At 36.6% G+C, this 23,626-nt stretch overlaps 1 protein-coding gene across 1 annotated transcript; it reads right to left on the reverse strand.

Moving 5' to 3' along the window:
- Nucleotides 1–980: 980 nt before the first annotated feature.
- sos1 (son of sevenless homolog 1 (Drosophila)) lies at nucleotides 981–22,543 on the reverse strand. Its single transcript, XM_042333133.1, has 11 exons — nucleotides 22,402–22,543; nucleotides 22,077–22,299; nucleotides 21,275–21,394; nucleotides 20,466–20,628; nucleotides 18,714–18,831; nucleotides 17,255–17,427; nucleotides 16,408–16,524; nucleotides 13,105–13,384; nucleotides 7,531–7,575; nucleotides 6,694–6,815; nucleotides 981–5,714 (listed from the first exon to the last, which is right to left on the reverse strand). Exons 1-11 carry the CDS (start codon nucleotides 22,541–22,543, stop codon nucleotides 5,220–5,222), a joined length of 1,998 nt encoding a protein of 665 aa, XP_042189067.1. The 3' UTR covers nucleotides 981–5,219.
- Between the last annotated feature and the right edge of the window lie 1,083 nt (nucleotides 22,544–23,626).

A 23,626-nucleotide genomic window follows, 5' to 3' on the forward strand; every position in this document is an offset into this window, starting at 1 on the left:
ATCTAATGTTGACACTTAGGCATCCAGAAACTAGAATAAATTGTAGATATCCACGTGTTTGTTGTAAAAATTCTTGAATACTGATACTGTGTTTAAAATGCCTTTTGGTTACTCATCAATTGACAATACAGTAGAATGCCAGTCACCCACAAGCCAATCATCCACATGTCAGTCTATCAGCAAAGGGATCAGAAGCAGAAGCATACATGGGGCCGGCCAAGAGGAACACCTCGCCCTAGTTGTGGGTGTTTATAACGTTATGTAAAATTACTGTTGATGCAATTCACACATCTTTGCTAACTTTGCACACATACATATCTCAATGTTTGTTGTACCGAAGGTTAGATTGTTATAATACACTGTAGAGATAAAGGTCACCAACAAAATACAGTGACTGCACTTTACAGTAAATTGTGTGAGGCACTTTGAGATATCTTCACAATGTGCAAGTCAGATTCAAGGGAGGCAGTAATTTTGTTGTTTTGTTGTGTGTGTCTATCGCTGTCTCTCTTTGTGCACGTACATGTCCTCCCTTTCTATGTACTTACTGAGATCAGATCTCTTCCACCTCGCTCTGCTCAAAAGAAAGCACAAACCAGGTTATATTGTGTGCAAGTAAAGTTCTCGCCTGTTAGGCAACAACTTCTGTATCAGAGAGACTAATTTTGTTTATGCTATCAAACTATTATCCACTTATTCAGTTATTACCTTTATCAAATGAATGTGAATAATTCTTTATATATACACACGCATACAGTAAAGATAAAAAATGATATAACTTTAAAGTTAATAATTGAAGTTATATAGTTTGAAGAGTCTCTGCAACCATAAGATTTCCCCAAGGGTAGATAGTTAAATAATATCCCTCTATTTAATACTTCAAAATTGTACACTTTCAACTGTCAAACTTCTAATAGTTTAGTACACAAAATAACTATTGTAAATATATATAGGTTCAAAATAAAAACAAACAATAGGTTTAAAAAGACTTTTAATATGCAGTTTTCTTTTTTTTATAAATTAAAAGGAAAAACAACATTTGACACCTGAAATTTATCATAACCATTTAAAGAGAACAAAACCTAATTACATACAAAATTAGGCAAAAATAATTCCCATTGCAAAGCATTCAAGGATTTACATACCAGTTGAAAAAAATAAGACACTTAAACCTGCCTTAAAAATACCCCCCCCTCCCCCCAAAAGGAGCAATTAATCTGGTGCAATACATAAAACAACCCAAAAAATCAAGTCAGTCTAATACACTTTGGATAAAAGTTTTTAAGGCAAACCTTTTTTTTATTATTGTGTACATTTGCTGTGGCTTGTATTTTGTAAGCCATTATGCACTTGCTCCCATTCTTTCTGAATACTACTTATTACTGTAATCAATACAAGGAAAACAAACAGCAATTATTATAATTTCAATGCAAAATGAATACTGTTATTCCTAGCATAGAATACAAAGTTCTACAGACATGGTTGAAGTACACAGGTCATGTTAGATGTGCCAGGGGAAAAAAAAAATACCACTTTGTTCTTACATCTGGTCAGCTTCACTTAACTGTTTACATGTAATTGAAGCTAAATTTAACCATGCCATTAAAACAAATGCATTATTACATATATACACATACAATTTTACTGTCAATATGTACATTTATAGCTGAAAGGCCTGTTCTCTGGTGAATATAACTCCTTTCAAAAAAAATCTTTAAAAAAAAATCTGTTCAAAAAGAAAATGAGACTAAAAAGGCACATTTGGCGCTGCTAAAACTGACGTGTGTGTCTGGCACAAACAGTACAGGACGCATTACTACATATTCAGTCACAATTAAATGACTTCATTTATAACCTTGACTTTCCAAACCAAGTCACCCAGGGAGAGTCTTAGATTTTTAAGTATCAAAGGTCACCTTTACTCTTTGCTGTGACATGCTGCAGTTTACTCTTCTATGAAGGAAGGCTTGTTCAGTTTGCTACTCATTAAAAGCATTTACTCACAAACTACATTATAAAAGGCAATGTACTTTAAAGGAGACACTGTACCTTTTCCAGACATACAGTTAGATTTAAAGAAACGCATTTACACTTTTTTTTCATATCCCAAGCTCTCAAAGAATATAAAATTTAAAAATGATGGCAGTACTGTACAGAATTAAACCAGCCAATAACTCTTTGAACACAATTAAAACTATATTAAATTTGAATTTTAAAATGAACAATGTATACTTTAAACAGGCTGGTATTTACTTAAAGCAAATTGCATGGATTTAATTTAATCCAGTCTACCTAGGCTTACAAATGGGATACAGTTTCTTTAGATCAGGTCGATGATGGGTGATGACTATGGAGTCCAGCCCATAGTTAGCTAAGCTTGCATGGTTAGGAAGTTTGGTTTTCAAGTGCTTTCTCTTAATTTCTAAATAGATCCAATTGGATGTGAAGAATGTTAACAGAACTGCACACTGGAATTGACAGTTTACAACTGGTACATATCCCTGAAAATAAAATCAACTGATCTGCAATCTCTTCCCCCAACAAACATTTTTCATTAAAATCTCCCTTTTAAGCATTAATAAAATTAGGCTCTAAATTTAGCTTTCCGTCCATTTACTGCTCTCCATAATGGCAAAACTGTTCAATTTACACACATGCTTATAATTCACGGGTGGTTTAACATGTGTTGACAGGCTTAAAATATCAATAAACACTGCACAAGGTTAGTTGGCAAAGGAATAGGATAATTCTTAACCAAATGATGATGCATAAGAGGTTTACAAATTTATGAAACTAAAAATACTTTTTTTTGCCCAGAGATACTAAGTAAACAGCCTTAATACGACACCTTTGCGATTAAAGTATTAAAGTATTTCATATCATGGTAACATATTTAAGACTGGTTTAACTTAGTTTTTGCCAAATATTTTTGTAAAAGAAATTGTTAAAATGTTGCCATTTTCCTTTCTTTGATTTAAAAAAAATTGAAAGATAAAAGGAAACATCAATAAGCCAAACTCTTGCTTAAAATAATTTAATGCTTATTTTGCTATTCTTGGGTCAAGATTTTGTAAAAGAAATACTAATTTGCCAGCCCTATCAATAGGTAAACTGAAACAGCATAGCCACTGATATGTCAAAGTGCTTAATGCCCTGTTGAAATGAGTTTTAGTATTATTTGGATGACCCAAATATGCTACTGAAATATTTTGAAATAAAGCATAATAATCTACCAAAATGAACTCTATTTAGCTACAGTATGTGTAATAGTTCTAGGTGATTTATTTATTCACTGTAGTGGCAATAAACTGATTTATTTTAAAATGAGCATGCATTAAGTGTATTTGTTCAGATCACAACATGTAAGCTACTGGAATGAAGACTTATCAAATAACCCAATTCAAAATATCAGAACATTAGGACTAATACCAAGATATGCTTTTAAAAAAAAATCAGTTCTGAGTTGATAAAAACAGCAATGGAAGGTTTGCAGTTATATCATGTGCTACATCTACCATTGCGTGCACTTTAAAAGCCTGACATTCCTGGTTCTGGGACTTGAAATGGTAGTCTATAGCATTAAAAACCAGGGAAACTGGTCAAACTTTTGTGACCTTAGGCTTTATAAGTATTTGTACTCAACAGGAGTACAACATGAAATTCATTTTGTTTCATAACTTATATTATACTCTGAGAAGAAATGCTAATTTTGACAAAGTTATGAATGGAGCTTTCTGTTTGAAAAATCTACTCTGGACCAACAAAAAGTGATGCTGTTTTGTAAAGAGAAGGATCTGTGGGAATCAATGTCTGGAAGAACTATCATCTCTTGTTGCAACAACTCTAATTAGCTATATAGTCTTCCACACCCTCTTACAAAGAGGTTGACATTTGAGGTACCGAGGCCGCTATAATGTTAATCGGGAACACAACACAAATTACTATATTTGAGAAGGTGACATTCCACTACACATTGTCTTTCATGCATTTTTCAGAGGATAATGTTGTAATGTTTCCTCCAATCTTGAATCACACTTTTATGGCTCTAAAGTCTATATTGAGCAATCCTAGATTCGATGACTTCCCTCCCTCAAGTCCCACGAATGAATGCAACATTTTCCATTTTCACAGCACTCTAAAGGTTACTTACATTAAGCAACACAATATAGTCCTAATATAATTTGGGCTGTAAAGACTTGATTCTAATGCTTCTACTTAGTTTGGTTAAATCAGTGGTTGAAATTACAAAACAGTTAATCTATAGATATTAATATGCACTATATAATTCCTTCCATTATGCCCTACAGACTAACCTGGCCCTAGGCATGTAAACATTTGCTCATCTGATTGGATGACAAGCCTAAGCTCTTACAAGGTATATCGCTTCTAAAAGTAAGGCATCTCTAATACATTTTGAATGTTGAAAACTTCAGATACTGCAAAGTTGATGCGATGGCGTAGATTATCTCGAGGCTTTACATCTTCTTTATAATAAAAGCACAGTTTAAAAGAGCAATATGTCAGAACTAACTGAAAATGTAAATATTAATATTCCACATTATGCTGCATCTGGGCTAAGTTCAGCTTGTTTACAGTGTAATAAAACCAGATCAAAATGTGTTCCCTTGTCTAATGAAGATGGGTGCTACATTTTCATTGAAGGATTTCTCCAGTAGAACTTGAGCCTCTACAAAGAACGCACCTCTTTGGTGTAGCAGGTACCCATATTCCAACACAAGTACTTCAGTTACTGTGGAGAGCAAACTTGTGTTTATTAGTCTAGGTACCGATAATGCATTTCCAGAAGTCTTTTTTTTTTGAAACACTTAAAATATTTAACCAAGGCATGATCATGTGAAACATCAAACCTCTTTAAGGTTGGAATGTGCAAAGCACTTTTGCACTAACCTCCTGTGGCTAGCTGATCCAGATTATTCCTCTTCGCTAAATATTACTTTATTACTGGCACTTAAAACTACATCTGTATTATCAGTTACCAGTAAACTCAACATGATCCAGTTTTTAGGCACAACTGTTCAGTTTGTTTTCCATTGCTCCGATAAAAACAGAAGTCAAATTGATGGAAACTCCACTTCAGTATTGACAAAACTCACCAGTTCAGGCATGAATATATCTTAGCCTAAAAAAAGTTTTCATTGTCCCATATTGCAATCTCAGCAATGTTCAAGAGACTGTAGTGTTTAAAAATTGCATCCAAATTAAGAGGAGTGAGCATTTTCAAGCAGAGGTGGCCCGTCTCGATGAAATGATGGATGTGTATGCTCCCTTTTGTATGTTTTTGGTGGAAGCTTTGGAATCGTTTGAGAAGTGGAGCTCTGTCTTGGTGGAACAGGTGGTCCAGCAGTGGTGGTGCCATCCATATCTTGTGGCAAAGGAGTGGATGGAAGGTGCCTGCGAGTTCCCAGAGGAGAAGGTGTTTGAGGAGGAGGTGGAATAAAAGGTGTTGGCGAGTTAGGGAAGAAAGTGTTGGGGAGCTCGTTCTTTCTACCCAAGGGTGGAGGCTGGAGAGGTAAAGGTGAGCCTGAAAATACATCTGGAGTTCGTACAGGTTCTCGGGGTGGTAAACTGGGAGGGCTATCTGGAGGCTCTGATATGGAGGACCTGTCTGACATCGGGTACCTCGGTGAATAGACTTTTGTTGTTGGTTGACGGGGTGGAATAGCAGGTGGACTATCCAAATGTTTTGACTTGATCTGAAATGGACAAAATATGGGCATTAGATAACCCATTAATCTAAAATCTTAAGGATGTTCATTATTCCCAAACTAATGAATTTAACTGCAAGCATGTTAAAACATGGCGACGTGGATTAATATAATAAACACAACACCTTGATTTCACTTTTTACTGACAAACCAGTCCATTATTTCAGGAGAATTAGAGTCCCCTTTTCTTTTTATCTATGATAATTACTAAGAAACGTATAGATTGAACAGGAGTTTCTAATGTGCTATTAGTTCTACCCAGCTAAGCACTTATGAAAAGATTTATACCTACATAGATACAAATATTCACAGTGTGTTAAGAAGTACAGGAGGTTGAAGAAATGAGCCAATACAGATCTCAACATTCAAATAAAAGGATGTAAGAATGCTTGTTAATCAAGAGGTTGTTCAAATCAGTTTGCCTAGTTTCATCTAAACCTAATTCTTAAGATATAAAATTTTGATACGTCATTATCCTTTCTCAGAAAGTATTAATGCTGTGCCATAAAGCCTGAAATTCNAAAAAAAAGCATACAAATCAGTACCGAACAAAGTCTGTTGTGTTAAAATGTCAGAGAGATTTAGAAAATGGCACAGGTTTGATACTTAAGATGTTTTGTAGATGTTTTTGTACTATCTTTTTCCATTTAGAAACAGTTGAATAGTTCTCGTAAACAGATGGTTGATGTGGTGATGTCAGACTGCAGGCTTCTTCACTTTTGCCATTGATAGCACTCAATTGCTGACAGGAGGTGTGACTTACTGACCTGCACAGCTCTTTTGCCTCAGAGATGAAACATTCTGCTACCATGCATTGCTCTCTAACAAGTCTAAATACCACTCAAGACTGAGATTTATTCCGTGAAAACCTGATAAAGAGCCCAATGCTCTGCTGCTGAGTGATTTAGGCTGTTCTAAAGTTTTTTAAAAAAAGTGAATTTCCTGTGTAATGTTTTAGATAGCTTACCTTGGACGGTGATGATTCTGCTGGAGCCGATTCAGGTCGTCTCCGTGGTGGAACAGGAGGAGGGATGTGAGCTTCATCAATAATTTTATTGCAACTTGTTATTGAAGAGATAGATACTGACCCTGTGATAGATGAACAATTCAATATTACTGAAACTTTATGTGCTCAAACAGTAGGTCTTAAGAAGCAAATTAATTTTGTTAGCAAATCCAAAACTGCCTTCAAAATTTATTGACAAATAAGCACTGTGTTTCTTCTAATGCATGCACCAAGTTAGGCAACCTGCAATCTGAATTACACTACAAAACTAGAAGCGGCAATATACATGCACATTGATGTTAGCTTAAACTAATGACTGAACTAAAAAGATATTAAAAGCAATAGTAGAAGCTTGAGTCTAGGTGCAAGGACAGTGCTATTTAACAATTTACTCTGAAATGCAATATTTTCATAAAAACAGCTGTTACAGTTTAGGACATCTTAGGTGCTAAATGTATGTAATTTAAGTATATCATGCAATCTTATGTTAAAATTAAATGGGAAATAATTAATCTAACTTTTAAAAACTTTAAAATATACATGGGCATTTTTGAACAAGAATCATTCTTGTATGGTAAGCTTGTTATGTTATTAAAGTACAGTCCTATTGAGAGAAAATCCAGATGCATATGAAGTTATAGGCATGAAGAAGAGCGAACATTTTTAATGTTCTAACATGCATGCTGTCATCTATGTTAAAATAAAGCAGCTTTTTTTTAGCACAAAGGACAGTGCATGGTCAGCTAGAAAAAGTCGTGCGGAGTGTTAAATATGCAACATTTAAAGCCCAATACTAACTTGCGCCATGGGGCAGTGAAACTGGGGGAAATATGATATCACTGCCTGTGGAAGAAAATAGAGAAAAACTAAGGAAGGTGCCATGATTTATCCATTTTCACCATTTGCAGATACAGCTATGTGCTTCTTGGTATTAAAGGCTTTTTAATTTTGTCCTCAACAAATCTGCTAACTGACATAGCGGCAATTCAGAGCCATTTCATTTAAATTTTAGCATTAGCAAATGCAGATGTATGAAATATAAGTAGACCAGCCAAAATATCTTGGGTTTGAATTTGAAACAAGTCAACCAATGGCACAAACAGATCCAATAAGAAGGGGATCTATGGCTGCAGAAGCACGTGGGTTGATTTGCTATTTGTTTCGCAGCACATCAAGTTACTATCACTGCAGTCCAGCAAAACAATTTCCCAATTTCACTTCATATCATTGTTTTCACTTTCTAATTCCTAATGTGCAGATGACTACAATGACTAGTTGTTAGTTTTAGCATTTACACATTTTTGACAAGAACATAAAAGAGCCCATTGAAAGATGCATTTAATTTGCTGAGTATAGAATAAAGCTCGCAAACTCAAAGTCAGCAGATGATTTTCAATGTAATGGTGTATTAATATGCTCTGCAAGGGTACAAGTTAACTCCTGTGATTCCCCAAACCTCCTCATCTTTCATAGAGGGCGAGGACTAGCTAAACAGAGATACTGAGTTTCCACAGAGGCAAGGAAAACAAGTTAACTGAACCAAACTTGGGATGCCTCCCCAAGGTGAAAATTTGCTAAATAAATATAATTTTGTTGATGATGAATTAAGCAGTTAATTCAAGAGAAGGGGAGTGATCGCCTGGTTATACTTTTAATGTACTGCCACACATTGATCCTCAGAGTAAAACATAAATAGGAATTCATAATGGCTTACTACAAATACAAATTCTGTATTTGACAGATTTCAGTGCATATTTTTCACTCATCTTCACACAGAAGTGCTCAATTTTAAACTCAGCAGCACATTATGAAATATTAAAAAGGTCAGATTTACAATCTTCCACACAAATTGTTAGAGTATTTCAGTTTTGTTGATTTACAGATCACAGAACAGTGGGTCTTAGACAAAACAAGGAAGTTGCTACTTAAGTTTGGAATCCTTCTCAATGCACAGCACCATCTATTGGTGCGGAAGATATTATAAATGTGACTCTCCTATAGAGATTAGCAAACTTAAGTAGGTCCCATAGTTTGAATGTATTAATCCTTCACATACCTGACAACGGAGACATATAATGTAATGTTTGGGAGTTGGGGGATACTAAATATCATTAAGAAGTTTTGCAAGTCATTCTACTTCAACTGTACAAAATTCTCACTCACATACCCATCTACAGCCGCTTTTAGCAAAAGTGTGTACAGTACCATCTTAGGTGATACTTATTCAATTAAGAAATAATTTGTCTAAGAAAATATATCTGAAGCATTCCAAGTCAGTTAGCAAGATACGGTAGATGAAGGTTAAATTACTATTAAACATTTGAGAAAGACAGCACAACAAACATGGAATTGTATTTAACTGTTTATTTCCAAGCTCAGAATATTAAGGAGGTTGGAAGCTACCTATTATTTGATGCTTAGGAGATGTCTTGCCTTAAGGATCAAAGCACTAAAATATCTAGGCAACATGGTTTAGTAATAGTGATTTCTCGATGGGCCAATTTTAAATAGAACCTAAAGATTTTTTTGTATTTGACACAAAATGACATGGCTCATGTACAATAATAACCCTTGCATTTGATATAGCACCTTATCAAGTCTTTGAGACGCCTCGAAGCGCTTCACAGAATACTGTAAAATTAACTGACTGTATATTTTGTGGGCGAAACATGGCAGCTAATTGAGCTTTTCAAACTGTTCATTAAATATATATCCAAAATATCTGAATATGCATTCTCAAATAAATAAACTGCCTGGTAACTGGAGAGTGTTAACTAATGTTTTCCAACGAAACATTACCTTTTTTTTAACCTGACTTGATTTACAAAAATCTTCATCACTGTTAATAACAGAGCTGCAGACACAAGTAGGTAGTGAAATTAGGTGTTTGATTTTCAAGGAAAATTAACCCCCAAAATATTAGATAAAAACTTGGAATGAGCTGAAAGAATGACCAAGATCAGATACCAAATAAAATATCGTCCAGGTTCCTTTCACAAAAACAAATATGGGGGTGATGTCTTGGGACGTTTAATCCATGAAGTGAGAGCCTTCAGGGACCACCAGATAAATGTCATCAGTTAGTTATACAGCTCAGATTGTGTCACAAATAAAAACAAGATTGTCCAATTGTCAAAGTTTATGGCTGTGATTTTTTTTATTAGAAACCATAAATCTCTTCCACTTTTTTTTAAAAAAGAGTCAATTCTGGATTCTAAGGAATTATCCATCTTTTCCTTAACAGGCTGCTTCTGTTAAGAACCAAACCGTCCTGGGAAAGACTCAAAAGTAACAGTAAAGGACCCAACAGATTGCAAGAAATCTAGCTGCAAAAGATTATGATGTGCTAAAGCTTTACAGTGCACTGGACAGACTGCGCTATCAACAACAACAACAAAATTACATTTATGGAGCGCTTTGGGAGTACAACATGCATTTCTAATTCCGCAGGTTACTTCAAGTAATAAGAAGGATGAGCTTAGATATCTCAAGAGAGGATCGTATATGGGATGCACAGGATGTCTAACAGAATAATGAAGTGAATCTGAAACAATCATTTCAGATACAACAAGGCAGCAGGAGAAGAGGGCAAAAGTTCAGGAGTGTGACGGGAAATACCAAGAAGTAATTCTTTAGACAGAGGGTAATTAACAGATGGAAAAGGTTACCATTAAAGGCGAAAGAGTATTGTACCAGGACACTAAATTCATTTAAGAAAATGCTATCATGAAAAGATAACCAGATGGGTATTACAGGAACATAAGATTAAATGGAATGAAAAGCCTTTTTCATCTGAACCACACAATACACCCATAAGATAAATGAATCCTCCTTTGATTTGGGGGTATCCACAGTTCTTTTACACATACTATTAACAAACATCTTCAAGCAAATGCCCCATGATAATGGATGTAAATCAGATGCTTGGTAAAGGGCAGGTAGCAAGGACTTTTAATCTTCCAGTAAGGAATCATCATAGACATTAAAACCTTCTGGTACTATAGAAACGTTTAGTCAAATTACCATTAATAGAGATATAGAAGTAGACTTCTAGTGTAGGGATAGGAGAAAGGCGAATAATACTATCAAGTGAAATCTATTGGTGGATTTATAGAAAACAGATAATATGATCACCCTTGCACTTAATATTAATATTGCACCTTATGTGAAAACATCTCAAAACTCTCATAGTAATTACTGTTAAATGCAATGACTATTTGTAGACCAACTGGCAGTCATTTTGCAAAGCAATGTCCCACAAACAACAGTGAGGTGAATGACTAATTTAATTGGGAGAATTTGCCAAGGAGTTGGCCAAGACAATGGGAGAAACGCTTTTCTTTTTGAATATTCTCCTAGGTTCTTTAGAGTCCATCTGAACAAGCAGAAAAGACCTTAGTTCTAACGTCTCAACTGAAGTAAGGTACCTTCAACAATGTAGTCAACAAATCCCTTGACACTGCAATGGAAAGTCATGCTAGATAGACTATGACAAAAGTCCCAGACTTAAACCCGCAAACGACTAACCTAGAGGTAAGAATGCCATCAACGGAGTCAAAATTGATATTGTCTAAATAAAAAACATAATTAGAAAATTCCAAGGTTTAAGTCAAGTGGATAAAATGATCTACCATTTCAGTTAAAATGTTGAAAGGAGATGCACGCCTGTTTAATGTTGTGTCTATTTGTAGGTCAACTGGCAGTGATTTTGCATAGCAATGTCCCACAAATCAGCCATGAGGTGAATACTATGAGGGTTTTGAAATGCTTTCATATACCGCCCCCACCATCAGCGGTCAGGCCTTCAGCTCTCTATCCTTACCCCTTGGAACTCCATCCCACATTCGCTAAGCCTTGCTATCTCCCTTGTCTCCTTCAGGGCATGTCTCAAGACCCTACTTTTCGACTGTGCCTATGTCTACACTCCCTGATCCCCCCCACCCCCCACCCCCACCACTCAGGTCCCAATCTGACTGTCCAGCACCTTTGGACGTCTTTCCGACATAAAAGGTGCTATACAAATGTAATTTTGTATAATAAGGTGCAATATTAATTTTACTACATTTAGCAGTAATTTCTGAGGGTTTTGAGATGCTTTCACATAAGGTGCAATATTAATTTTACTGCAAATCTTGTGGTAGGCAAGAAAATGTTAGATTTTTCTGGCTAAGGAACTTTGATCTTAAGACTTCGTCCTATGCAGCTGAAAGATTAAGCAGCTAAATGATTACATTTTGGAGACAGAATAGGTTTAAACACAAAGCAGATATTTAAGAGTTCATTTTTAAGTAATCTCTAGAAATACGTTTCAAATTTAAGAATAAAAATAAGTGTCAGTATTCATTGTTCTACTCATATTCAAATTCATATAAATTGGATTGAAACATTACTGTACCCCAGAAAAATATATAAATCAGATATGATGCATTAAAAGTAAACATGCTGTATTTTCATTTATATCTTTATAAAAATATATTAAAATTACGATTTTATAAAAATGTAATGATCAACTTCAACTTTTGAAAGCCCTAATATAGTATATCATTTTTTGCAGACTAGACCCCAGCACACCTTCAATTTTATAACTGAAGATTGATTATATTTTTAAATGCATCATACTGCAAGAATCAGCTTGTTGCAGGTCTCCTGGAAAAGCAAAGTCTGTACAAAAACATCTTCAATTAAATTTTTGAAAGGATACGTTGATTGTTGAGAAACAATCATTTTTAAAAGATCATTTTAAACTTGTGCTAAATATTTTGCATTACAAATCTATTTCCCATCAGGATCCACTGACTAAAAGTAGAGCATCCACTTTGGAGACTTTTTTTTTAAACCAAGCTATCTTCAGCATTAAAAAGGTTCAGTTCAGATTAGAATACAATTGCTGAACTAAACATCATGTGATTGATATTCTTGAGTATCACTCACACCAGACTATGAAGAACATGAGCCTCAATACACATTTGCAGCCCAATACCAAGATTTATGATCAGTTATTAAGTTGCATATGGAAATCCCCAAAAGTTTGAATTGAGGTGGACCTAATTCGATGTAGTATGGGGAATATTAGAAATGAAGGAAAAAGCTACAAACAGGAATGCTCCACACAGAAGATCAAATATAGTGCATTCGTTATGTCGAAACAAGAAAATATTCATGCTGAAGGGATGATTCTGCTGGATTTCTTGGGGATTTTTTGATGATAGATTAACAAATAAATACTTATTTAATAACATATTTATAGAGAAATGGTTAAGTTCCTTAAATGCCACAGAAAGTCAACCATTTGCACATCTGATGTTTAGTTGCAAATCTGGTTTTGATTTTCTGAGGCCAAACGGTTCTAAAAGTTCCCGGTAAGTGACGTACTTGAGTAGAATGGACTAGCTGGGTCGGAATCGCCAAACACGCTGCAGATGTCTGTGGAGCTTGATGCTGTAGAAGCAGGGGGTGGCGTCAGGGGTGTACGTGGAGAATTGGGTGCTGAAGCTATACTTTCGGTCTCATTGTCCGTGATTCGGCTATAACTAATTTTTCGTGGTTCCTGCTGTAGTGGTGTAGGATGTACACGGGGATTGCTTGATGCTGGATGTTTCGGGTTAGATGGTCGGACACCAGGAGACTTCAGTGAATAACTAAACTTCTTTGGCTGTAAAACATTAGAGTTGTGGAGGTAAATTAGAATGAAGTACATGGTAAACATACAGCCAATGGAGCTATGGCAAACAAAACATCACTCCTAAAAACAAGTGTGGGTGGAATCCTAAACACACTTCTAGGTTTAATGGGTATTAAAACATATAAATTTTTAAAAATGTCTAATACACAATGTAAAACAGAATTAGGAGCAAATCATTCAGTGTGCAATCAATATATTGGAGTTTATAAATTGCTTATTAAAAAATGTCAGTGTAAAGCTGCAGTGGGAGAAGAGAGAAAACAATGGAGATGTGCATTATAATAATAATCCTCGCATTTGATATGGCGCTTTTCACGTCTTCTAGACGTCTCAAAGCGCTTCACAGAATATACTGTAAAGTGAATTGACTGTACACTTGTGGGCGAAATGCAGCAGCCAATTGCACACAGCAGTGTCCCACAAACAGTCGTGGATTGATGTGACCAATTTATTATTGTTTTTTTTTCTTGAGGGATTATTATCAGGCGTGTGGAGTAAGGAAACTTGCCCAAGGTTTCGCCCTGCCGGGAATTGAACCCAGGTTTCTTAGTTGCAAGGCGAGTGCTCTAACCACTGAGCTACAGGACTTCATTATCTTAATATATGCTTAAAATAAACATTAAATTTCTTTCTAATACTTATGTATGGTATAAGATGGTACGCATGGAGCTCATGAGGAACAACAAGCTCAGAGAAGTAATGACCTTAATATAAAGACAAAAGAAGCTTCAATATCGAAGGAGTATTGAATTGTTAAAGTGCCATTCTTTCAATGGGACATTAAACCCAAGTCTTGTTCTGTGGTTCAGTTGGGCAATAATATCCTGTAGCACAATATCAAAATAAAGCAGGGAATTACTGGCTAATATTCCTGCTTGATTCAAATTCATCAAAATGAGATTAAGTTCAAGTGAACTCACCTCATTACTGTCTATGGCTAATTAATTAATAAATCTAATAATAGGAATTGACAACAGTCACTACACTTCAAAATAATTAGTTATCCTTCTTTCCCCACATCTGGTCCCTGACCAGAACTGGTTTCTTCCACCTCCGCCATATTGCCTGACTCCAGCAATACCTCACTCCACAAACTGCCCAAATCCTTGTCCGCGCCTTTATCACCTCTCGGCTGAACTGCTCAAATGTCCTGCTCACTGGTCTCCCCTCCCCCACTATTCAACGCCGCCCGCACTAAACTCCGTACCCCAATTACCCCAGTACTTGCCAAACTCCACTGGCTCCCTGTCAGAGCAGATTGACTTCAAGATCCTCACTCCAGTGTTTAAATCCCTCCATGCCTTGACATCCCCCTATCTTTCCAACCTATTCTTTTCCTGCACAGCACTACCCGCTGCCTCCGCTCTACTGGCTCTGGCCTCCTCCTTGTCCTTCAAATCCTATGCTCCACCATCAGTGGCTGTGCCTTCAATCACTATGCTATGGAACTCCCTCCCTCAATCCCTTCACCTTGTCCCCTCTTTCCCCATTTTCAGGTTGTGCCGGAAGACCTTCCTCTTCGACCGCGCCTATGGTCACCTTCCCCCTCCCACTGGCTTGGCATCAGGCTCCACCATTGTTAAGTGCTCTGGGACGTTGCCCAGCGTGGAGGGCGCTATATAAATGCAAGTTGTTGTTGTAATTCATTGTGTGACGTGCTGAGATGCTTCAAAGTGATGAGGCACGATATTAAATGCAAGCATTATTTTATTAAAGGTTGGATGCTGGAGGTGAGCTATTAGATAACAAGGTTGTCCTTTTATCTTGTACAGGAGTGTTATGGAGATACTAGCAGATCCTCTCCAAATGAGAGTATTATTCAAGTCTTAAACACACTTATAGAGTTGAGTGTCATCAAGTGAAATAGAAGTGTTTTACATAAAAGGTTTAACCAAAGTTATTGCGATCAATAAATGAACACCCAACACTAGTACAACTATTAAAGATGAGCGACAATAACGTTTGGTTGGACTAGCAGAAGGTCCTCAGGCCACTGAAACTCTTGTTCATGCCTTCATCACCTCCAGGCTCGACTATGCAAACGCCCTGCTTGTCGGCCTTCCCAACTCCTCCCTCCACAGGCTGCAGATAATCCAGAACTCTGCAGCCCGTGTCCTCTGTCGCATCAAACTCCGTGACCCCATCTCCCCCATTCTCGCCCGACTCCATTGGCTCCCTATCCTTCAGAGGATCCAGTTCAAGATCCTGGTCCTCACCTACAAAACCCTCCATGGCGTCGCCCCACCCTAACTCTCGACCTTCTAATCCTCTACCAACCCGCCTGCTCCCTCCGCTCAGCCGGCTCTGGCCTGCTCCACGTCTCCCCACCCACCTGCCCCACCATTGGCGGGAGAGCCTTCAGCCACTCTACCCCAAACCTCTGGAATTCCATCCCCCTATCACTCCGCCGCACCCCCTCCTTAGCCTCCTTCAAGTCCCGCCTCAAGACCCTCCTCTTTGACCATGCCATCGGCCACCCCCCTTCCCTTCCCCTCTTCCCCGACCCCAGCTTGGCTCTGAAATGTTGTACACTGTCCAGCGCCTTGGGACGTCCTCCCGACGTGAAAGGCGCTATACAAATGTAATCTTGTTATTGTAGTACAAAGATGGGTCTTCAAAGAATTGAAAAACAAGGTTTTCATTGCTCAGTTGAAGAAATCAAAACTTATTGATTTAACTATTGCAGCAAGGGGAATGAAGGCTACTGACACCAAAGGGGAATGCAATCTGAAGGGTACTGATAACAGCAGAATGAAATGAGAAAAAGAATCGTTAGGGCTGGATGATCATTAAGGAGCTATGGTGACAACAGGATTGAATGCTGCTGAGAATGGAAGCAAAAGTATGCTTCCAGAACAACCTGAATGGCTCCAAATTTAACAAAACAGTTTATATGTGCTTTTCTCCCATGTAGATAATTTATTCACCAGCATAGCTACAATGAATGAGAAAAAATGCTCAGCTCGTACTTTTTTTAAAGAAATAATACTTACAAATCTAGGTAACGTCTTGGCATTTCGAGGTTCTATTTCCAATGACTTATTGAACAAGTAATCTGTAAATTCTTTCTCCAAACTGCTTCCCATTGGATTTAAGTTTTCAAAAAATTTCTGTAAAACAAAGACACTCATTCAAGAAGAGTATTGAAAATAAATTTTGCAACTGGCTGAAATGAAGTTTAAACAAGCATTGGCTAGTGAGTGGAAAAAGAAAAAAAATCAAACCAGTACTTTGCAAGAGAATGGGTGGGAGAACATTAAAAAAACATGTTTGTCACCCATTATATTTATAATATTTACTTCATATATATAACTAGTATCTAGTATCAAGCCTTCACTTATAATTAAACATTTATAAACAGGATTACAGTGCTGAACACAGCTATCTGTTGGTTCCTCATCTCAACTGAGCAGCTTTGTCCATTCTGGACTCCACCCGGGAAATTTTTCTCTCATGGGAAAGGGTGTTCGCCTTCAGGAAAAACAGTAAACACGAACAACAAATGCTGGAACTTGCAATGGTTTTATGCAATCTCACCTCACAAATTTGACTGATACAAGTGCTCCAATGCTAGCAAGTTAGCAAAAAAAGGAAATAATTGTGGCTTTTAATTCCCCTCTCTACCACACAACAATTATTTCTATAATTTTGATTTTTTTATTGATCTGCTGCAGCACAAAATGTATTCTTTTTTCTTCCACTTCCCTTGGTGCATTGCTGTGTGCAAATTGGCTGCTACGGTTGCCAACAAAATACACAGGCACACCACTTAACTACAAGACATCTCAACGACACAGGGCGCTATATCAAATGCAAGCACTATAATTGACAATAGCTCACCTTGATGTCCTGTTCCACTCGTAAGCAATACGGCTGGTTTTGGTACTGTTGGATTTCTCCCGTTATTTCTGCCACTTTCCTTCTCTTACTGAAATTTATCAATTCTTTACCATGTCTTTTCAAGAAATCGGGGTTACCTTCCTCGGTCTTCAAAATGTTAGTCAAATATATTCCTAATACATGAAATAAGCTCAATTACTTGAATTAATCAGTTTTCATATATGTATAATCAAATAGACATTCAAAACAATCTATGTAGATCTTCACATGAATGTTCAATGAATAAACGTCATTAAATAATTTTTCCACCATTATTTGTTAGAATAATGTTCCTTTGCTTTAGATCTTCCCTAGCTCCACACACCAAGGCTGATAAAATTAACCATTCTAGAACGGTTACATAAATAAGCCTCAAGTCCTCTTCCTATTCATCAGAACTTTCCCACAAATTATCCAGTCAATTTACTTTGCAGTATATTCTGTGAAGTGCTTAGAGACATCTCAACAGTGTGATAATGTGCTATATTAAATGGAAGGATTATTATATTATCATCATAAAATCATTGTCCAAAAATGCATACAGTAATTTCAAATGTAGCCTTACTGATTTAATGGGTCCCAAGTTAAAGTAACTTGTTTTGGGTTGTACCCAAATGGTTTTGAAATGGAAATCCCCAGAATAAATGATTCATGTTGAGAAAATGTTCTATCCTACATTCCTAAAATAGTTATTCCACTTCCAATATACTTCTGACACCTCTTCTCCCCGGCCTGAGTCATTATTCTTGCAGCTTTTCTAGAATACTAAATCTAATAACATTGTAATTATCAGAAACCAAGTGTTCACCTACTTCTAAACTACCAATCAGTTCTCGTGGACTGCTAAGTATTAAATCTAGTATGGAACCCATCCCAGTATCAGCCTGGCTCAGTTGGTAGCACTCTCGCCTCATGAGTCACAATGTTGTGGATTCACGTCTAATGACGGGACTTGTCACCCATATGGTTTAAGCTGACATTCCAATGCAATGCTGGGGTGTGCTGCATTGTTGGAGGTGTCGTCCATCGATTGGACATTAAACAGAGGTCTTGTCTGCCCGGTGAACATTAAAGAGAAAGGAGTTTCTCCCTGTGTCCTTGCTAACAATTCCCCAAATATAAATTGGTCAATCAATCACTCACTTCACAATTAATTGGGGATATTGCTGTGCAAAAATTGGTTGTCATGTTCACTCACAAAATACACATAGCCACACCACTTCACAGTATATCTTATGAAGTACTTTGTGACATCTTGAAAATGTCACAAGCCACTATATCAAATGCAAGGATTGTAAGGATTGTAAAGATTATTATTGTTATCAGAGAGGGAAACATATTGGGATGCCAATGTAACCAAAGTCAGTAATTGTGTTAACTGGGATGGGTTGAACATAGAGAGTAAAGGAATAAAGCTCACCAAAGAAAGGTACACATGGAGGGTTGATGGACCTGAGTTTGGCCAAGTACTTTTTATAGTGATCCTCACTCAGTTCATGAGCTTCCTCTAAAATCTTCTTCTGTCGACTTGGTATTTGCTGTGAACATAAGGAGTAAACAACATAAGAATGCAGAATGCAGAAAAGAGGGAAGTCCAATTGTCCAATTTAGTATTTAGGTCATTTTTCTAATCAAAACGTATCCCTGTAATGCTTTCTGAATCTAAACTGGACCCAATTCACTTATGAATGTTTTAATTGTCTCTACTTTCTGAAGTAGTCACGAATATAAAAGGATGTGCTTGATTTTAAGTTTGAATCTGACAAAGTTATTCTACATGCCAATGTGTTGTTAGTACTCTTGCTTCTGAACGTTGTAAGTTCAAGACCCACTTTGAGCACGTAGTTTTGTCTGACATTCCAATTCAATGCTGTATTGTCAGAGGCTCTATCGTTTGGATGAGACAGCAAACTGAGGTCCAAATTACCTGTTCTGGTGACTTTAAGAGCCTATAGCATTATTTGAAGAGTTGTTCTTTTGGTATAAACACTAACAATTTCCCAGGTGAAAAAAAAATGATTGTTCACTTTACGACTGCTCGTGGGACACTGCTGGGTGCAAAAAGGCTATCATGTCCACCTACAAATACAGTCACTACACTTTACAGGAAAACTCTCTGAAGTGTTTCCAATTTGACATGGTGATGCGCTATATCAAAAGTAAGGATTTTATTATACTTTGTGGCTTCCTTGTCCTTTGGTTCTTACATCAACAATACATATTCCTAAACCCACCTCAACTATTCCCTTAGATATTTGAAAGCAATGAATCCGAATTAGAAAAGAGAGAATGAACTTCAATAGTTATTTGCTTTCCAGAAACCTTCATCTTGACTAAAAACACCATATCAAATTGCTGTCCTCTCAAAATACACTTTGAGGAAATACATATTTCCTCAAATACAGTATGTTTACAAGTATGGTTACTTATTTGAGGAAAGATAACTAGCTTTCAAGAGAACGTTATTGATTGAACCCATTCTCCATTTTTAATATCAATATTTACAACATTTCTCAATATTAAATGCCATTTGTGATTCATCTGATCAGCTTCTGAATCTCCAGAATTCTCTTATTTGACCACAAATCTTATTTAATTTTAATTCAACAACAACCTGCATTTATTTAATGCCCTTCACGTGGGAATGTTTTCGAGCGCTGAATACATTCATCTTTTAAAATATTAGGAAAAATAATAGATTTCAGGGCTGATTCTGTAATTTTGTACTTTGGTCACAGCTGTCCAGTTAGAGGTAGCACAACATATGAAAGAAAAATCTTCTCCAGTTACATAGTGCTTGTCAGACCTCATTTGGAGCACTGTGTTCAGTTTTGGGAACCCAATCTTAGGCAGGATATACCAGCCTTATCTGTCAATTTAGCTAGGTTATCAAGTGCATATCAAAATGTTTCTGCAAGTTTAGACATCAAATATCAAGCATAATGCTGTGATTCACCAAATTGGTTACATCTGAAGAATTACCATTAAAGTTCAAATCCTTCATCAGAACGTGGTATTTATATTTTGTATGAAGTTTTGCATTCTGCTCATTCAAATATTCCTTGGCATCTCATCATACATTTTACACTTGTTTGAGCAGCATACAACAACAACATTACACTTGTATAGCCCTTTCACGTCGGGAGGACGTCCCAAGGCGCTTTGAGCATACCTCAAAGGTGTGATCCAGCCTATAAACTGGAGATGAATTCATAGCGCTGACCACTTCCAGCACTCCATTAAAGTTGTTTACTTCCTGAAAAACTTGCAGGATTTCAATTATTCGACTGACAACTGTGACTCTTTCTTCCAAGTTTTCAGTTTCTACAATACATCTGAAGAAAAATACACACCCTTCTTTTAATGACTTAAACATATACAATATGCTATAAGTTATATTAATAAATGATAAAACTGCAGTTAAAAATAACTTATCTTTTTTAACGTTTAATTAACTATGCCTACAGTATACAACTGTAACTACATAACATCCAGTACTTCCTCAGTTAGGACTGCTTTCCCTGCCAGTTGGGGCTTAGGCTGGCAGGATTGAGAACATGTAAACACCTCCGAGTCTGATTGGTAAAACAGACAGGCTGGGCAATCATCAACCGTGCCTTTATTACTGCAAACTTACCTGGCTTTGCAAAGCCCATCTTCTCAAAGCCAGTTGAACTCCAAGAATTTAAAAAAAATTCCAGACTAAAGTTGTGAAGATTTCTGTCCTATAGAATAGCTACAAAAGCACCTTCAGTAAGGTACCATGTAGAGGGTATATCCCGCATACTGAATATAGTCAAGATTCTCAATTACCAAAGGAAAATATTTTTGTTGGCAAAATTCCCAGTAATTCTTTCCCAAATTCAAATTGTAGATTGCCTAGGCACCTTCAAATAACAAAATTATTTTAAGGTAACCAAAACATTGCCGCCAATACAGAATACATATATAAAACAATGTTTATACAAACTTATTACTTACTTCTCAAACCACAAAGTGAGATTAGTAGTGTGCCTGATCATCTTGAGAAGGTTTGGAGAATTTATTTCCTTGTCATCCTTTGTCCAAACACTTCCTACTAGTTCAGAAGGCTGTACAGCTCTAATATTCAGAAACAGAGCATTAACTATGTTTTGTTTAAATGGACCAAAGTAACTCTATTGAATGGGCAGTAATTTAGAAATGATCAGTTCATTTAATATTTTTTAATTTACATTGCACTTGATAAATGTCCCATAGGATCTCAAGAGTTTCACAGTAATTATAGTCACGAATACAGTTTTGTGAGCAAGCAAAGTAGCTATGTTGCACTCATTAATGTTTCGCAAATAGCCATGAAGCAAATGATCAATTAATCAGTAAGACTGGGTCAGCTGGGCACATGGAGAAATTTTTGAAAAAAAACTTATTGAACAGTTTCAACTAAAATTAGTAATATGAAACCATAAATAATTTCCTGAACACTGCTTGCCCAGAAAAAAAATCGAGTCAATGTTCTTAAGCAAAAGTAAAACAGTCTTCAAGTGATTGAGAAAACAAATTAGAAAATGATTGCAATTAATCTTTAAATTCATAATCATAAATAATCTAAAACATATTAGCGAGTCAAATTAAAAAACTTTTGAACAAAAATGGGTATTTGTAATTTCAATTCCAGAAATTATTTTTATTAAAAAAATAAACATAATTGTTTTATACAGAGGATCACAAATTCTCTTGTTCTACTGTGTAACATATATGATAACATATATAGACCAAAAGCAATAAAAATAAAATGGTTTACCTATAAAGGTCTGATTCTAATAATGTTAGCTGCCGTGCAATTTCTATTGGATGCAAAGTTAGCAGATCAAATAATTCAATTTGACCAGGCCTACTTATATGCCATTCTATAGGAGGTGGCAATGTTTCAAATGTAATAGCATGGCCTGGTCCATTTGCTTGTGCTTGTTTTTTCCTCTGGATGATTTTAGTAATAGATTCAACCCATTTCTTCATGGCTTTACCTGCATCAGAAAATAGAAGGAATCATATTGATAATCATGCTGCTTTTACAGTCAATGTATTTTTAAAGTTGCATGTACTGATACCAAATCATGGCCCCTTACCTCTTACTTTTCCAATGAAATTTTCTAGACGACTTAATAGTTCTGCGTCTCTTTCAAAGTCATAGAAATGATGTTCCACCCAATGCCGACATACATTCAGAACTCTTTTAGACAACAGAATAAAAACATATTTAAATCTCATGCTCAAAAGGAAAGAAATTTGAAAATGCATTGTGATGTTGAACACACTCTCAATATAGTCCAAATACCTACAGAACAGTGACAACACATCTACTCTACTATATCAATGGAAAGAACCATAACATCTACCAGGTGACATACTATTGTACAGCGCAGGAAGGGAAAGCCACATAAACACCTTCAAAGTATTTGGACATCAAAAATGGGTTCAAGGGAGCTACTTCAGCAGTGATTCCCCAACATTAAATAATCAGAAAATATGCTTACATGTGAAGTCTTCTTGGAACTGAATTGGCTCCAAGGTGAAATAGCAAGACAATGTCAGATTTGAGTTAATCCTCAAGGTCTTAAAATGGGGACTTTCTGATGTGGGGAAAGCATGTTTGGCAAGCTTCCTGCTGCTTATCCAGAAATCAGACTAGTCTGGTCTACCAAATGGTTCCGTAGTGCTCCAGGCACTGCGGATGACAGATCAGATAACCAGGTTCATCGGTAGGACAAGGATTCTTCCAATTCAGCTTTTGGTAACACTGCAAGCTAAAGCTCTAAATAGGATAGTTCCAGCTGGATAAGCAGCAGGAAGCTTGCCAGAAAGTGCTTTCAACTCCAAGCTATGTGGTTTTAGCTGGTTAAACTCGAGCAGAACTTTAATACATATTTACGGTCCCCACGTCTTAGGTCTTGCCAACCTCTGCCTAATCTTCTCTGGAATTAGGTAAATAGGATGCGCCCCTCTGGAGAGAGAGCCCTTTCCATTCTTGACATGGGAATTTCCACTTGTAGGTGGTATGCATGGAGTTAAATAATGTTCTTTGCACTTGATGCAGCGCCTTTTGCATCCGGAAGACTTCTCAAAGTGTTTCACAGGATTTAGTGTAAACGATAGTGACTAGGTTCTGGTGGTAAACGCCCTTGCCACTGTTCTTGTAGCAATGTCCCACAAACAGCCATGAGGTAAATTACTAATTTTGTTTGGGGAGATTGTGGCCAGGATGCCCGGAGAAATTCCCTTCTTTTTCAGCTTGTGCCACCAGATCTTTAATAGCCTTGTCTTTTCCCCCAACACCACTCCACACACGCACTT

The sequence above is a fragment of the Callorhinchus milii genome, unplaced genomic scaffold (genome assembly GCF_018977255.1).
Source record: "Callorhinchus milii isolate IMCB2004 unplaced genomic scaffold, IMCB_Cmil_1.0 Scaffold3, whole genome shotgun sequence".
Lineage (NCBI taxonomy): Eukaryota > Metazoa > Chordata > Chondrichthyes > Chimaeriformes > Callorhinchidae > Callorhinchus > Callorhinchus milii.

What these genes read in the sequence shown, in the direction of transcription:
- sos1 (XM_042333133.1), bottom strand. Translation starts at nt 22,543, where the DNA reads ATGAGATTTAAATATGTTTTTATTCTGTTGTCTAAAAGAGTTCTGAAT. An exon ending in GAGTGGAACAGGACATCAAG is followed by an intron (nt 16,525 to 17,254) that starts GTGAGCTATTGT and finishes TTTGTTTTACAG; the next exon opens with AAATTTTTTGAAAACTTAAA. An exon ending in TTCACTGCCCCATGGCGCAA is followed by an intron (nt 6,816 to 7,530) that starts GTTAGTATTGGG and finishes CATCTATCACAG; the next exon opens with GGTCAGTATCTATCTCTTCA.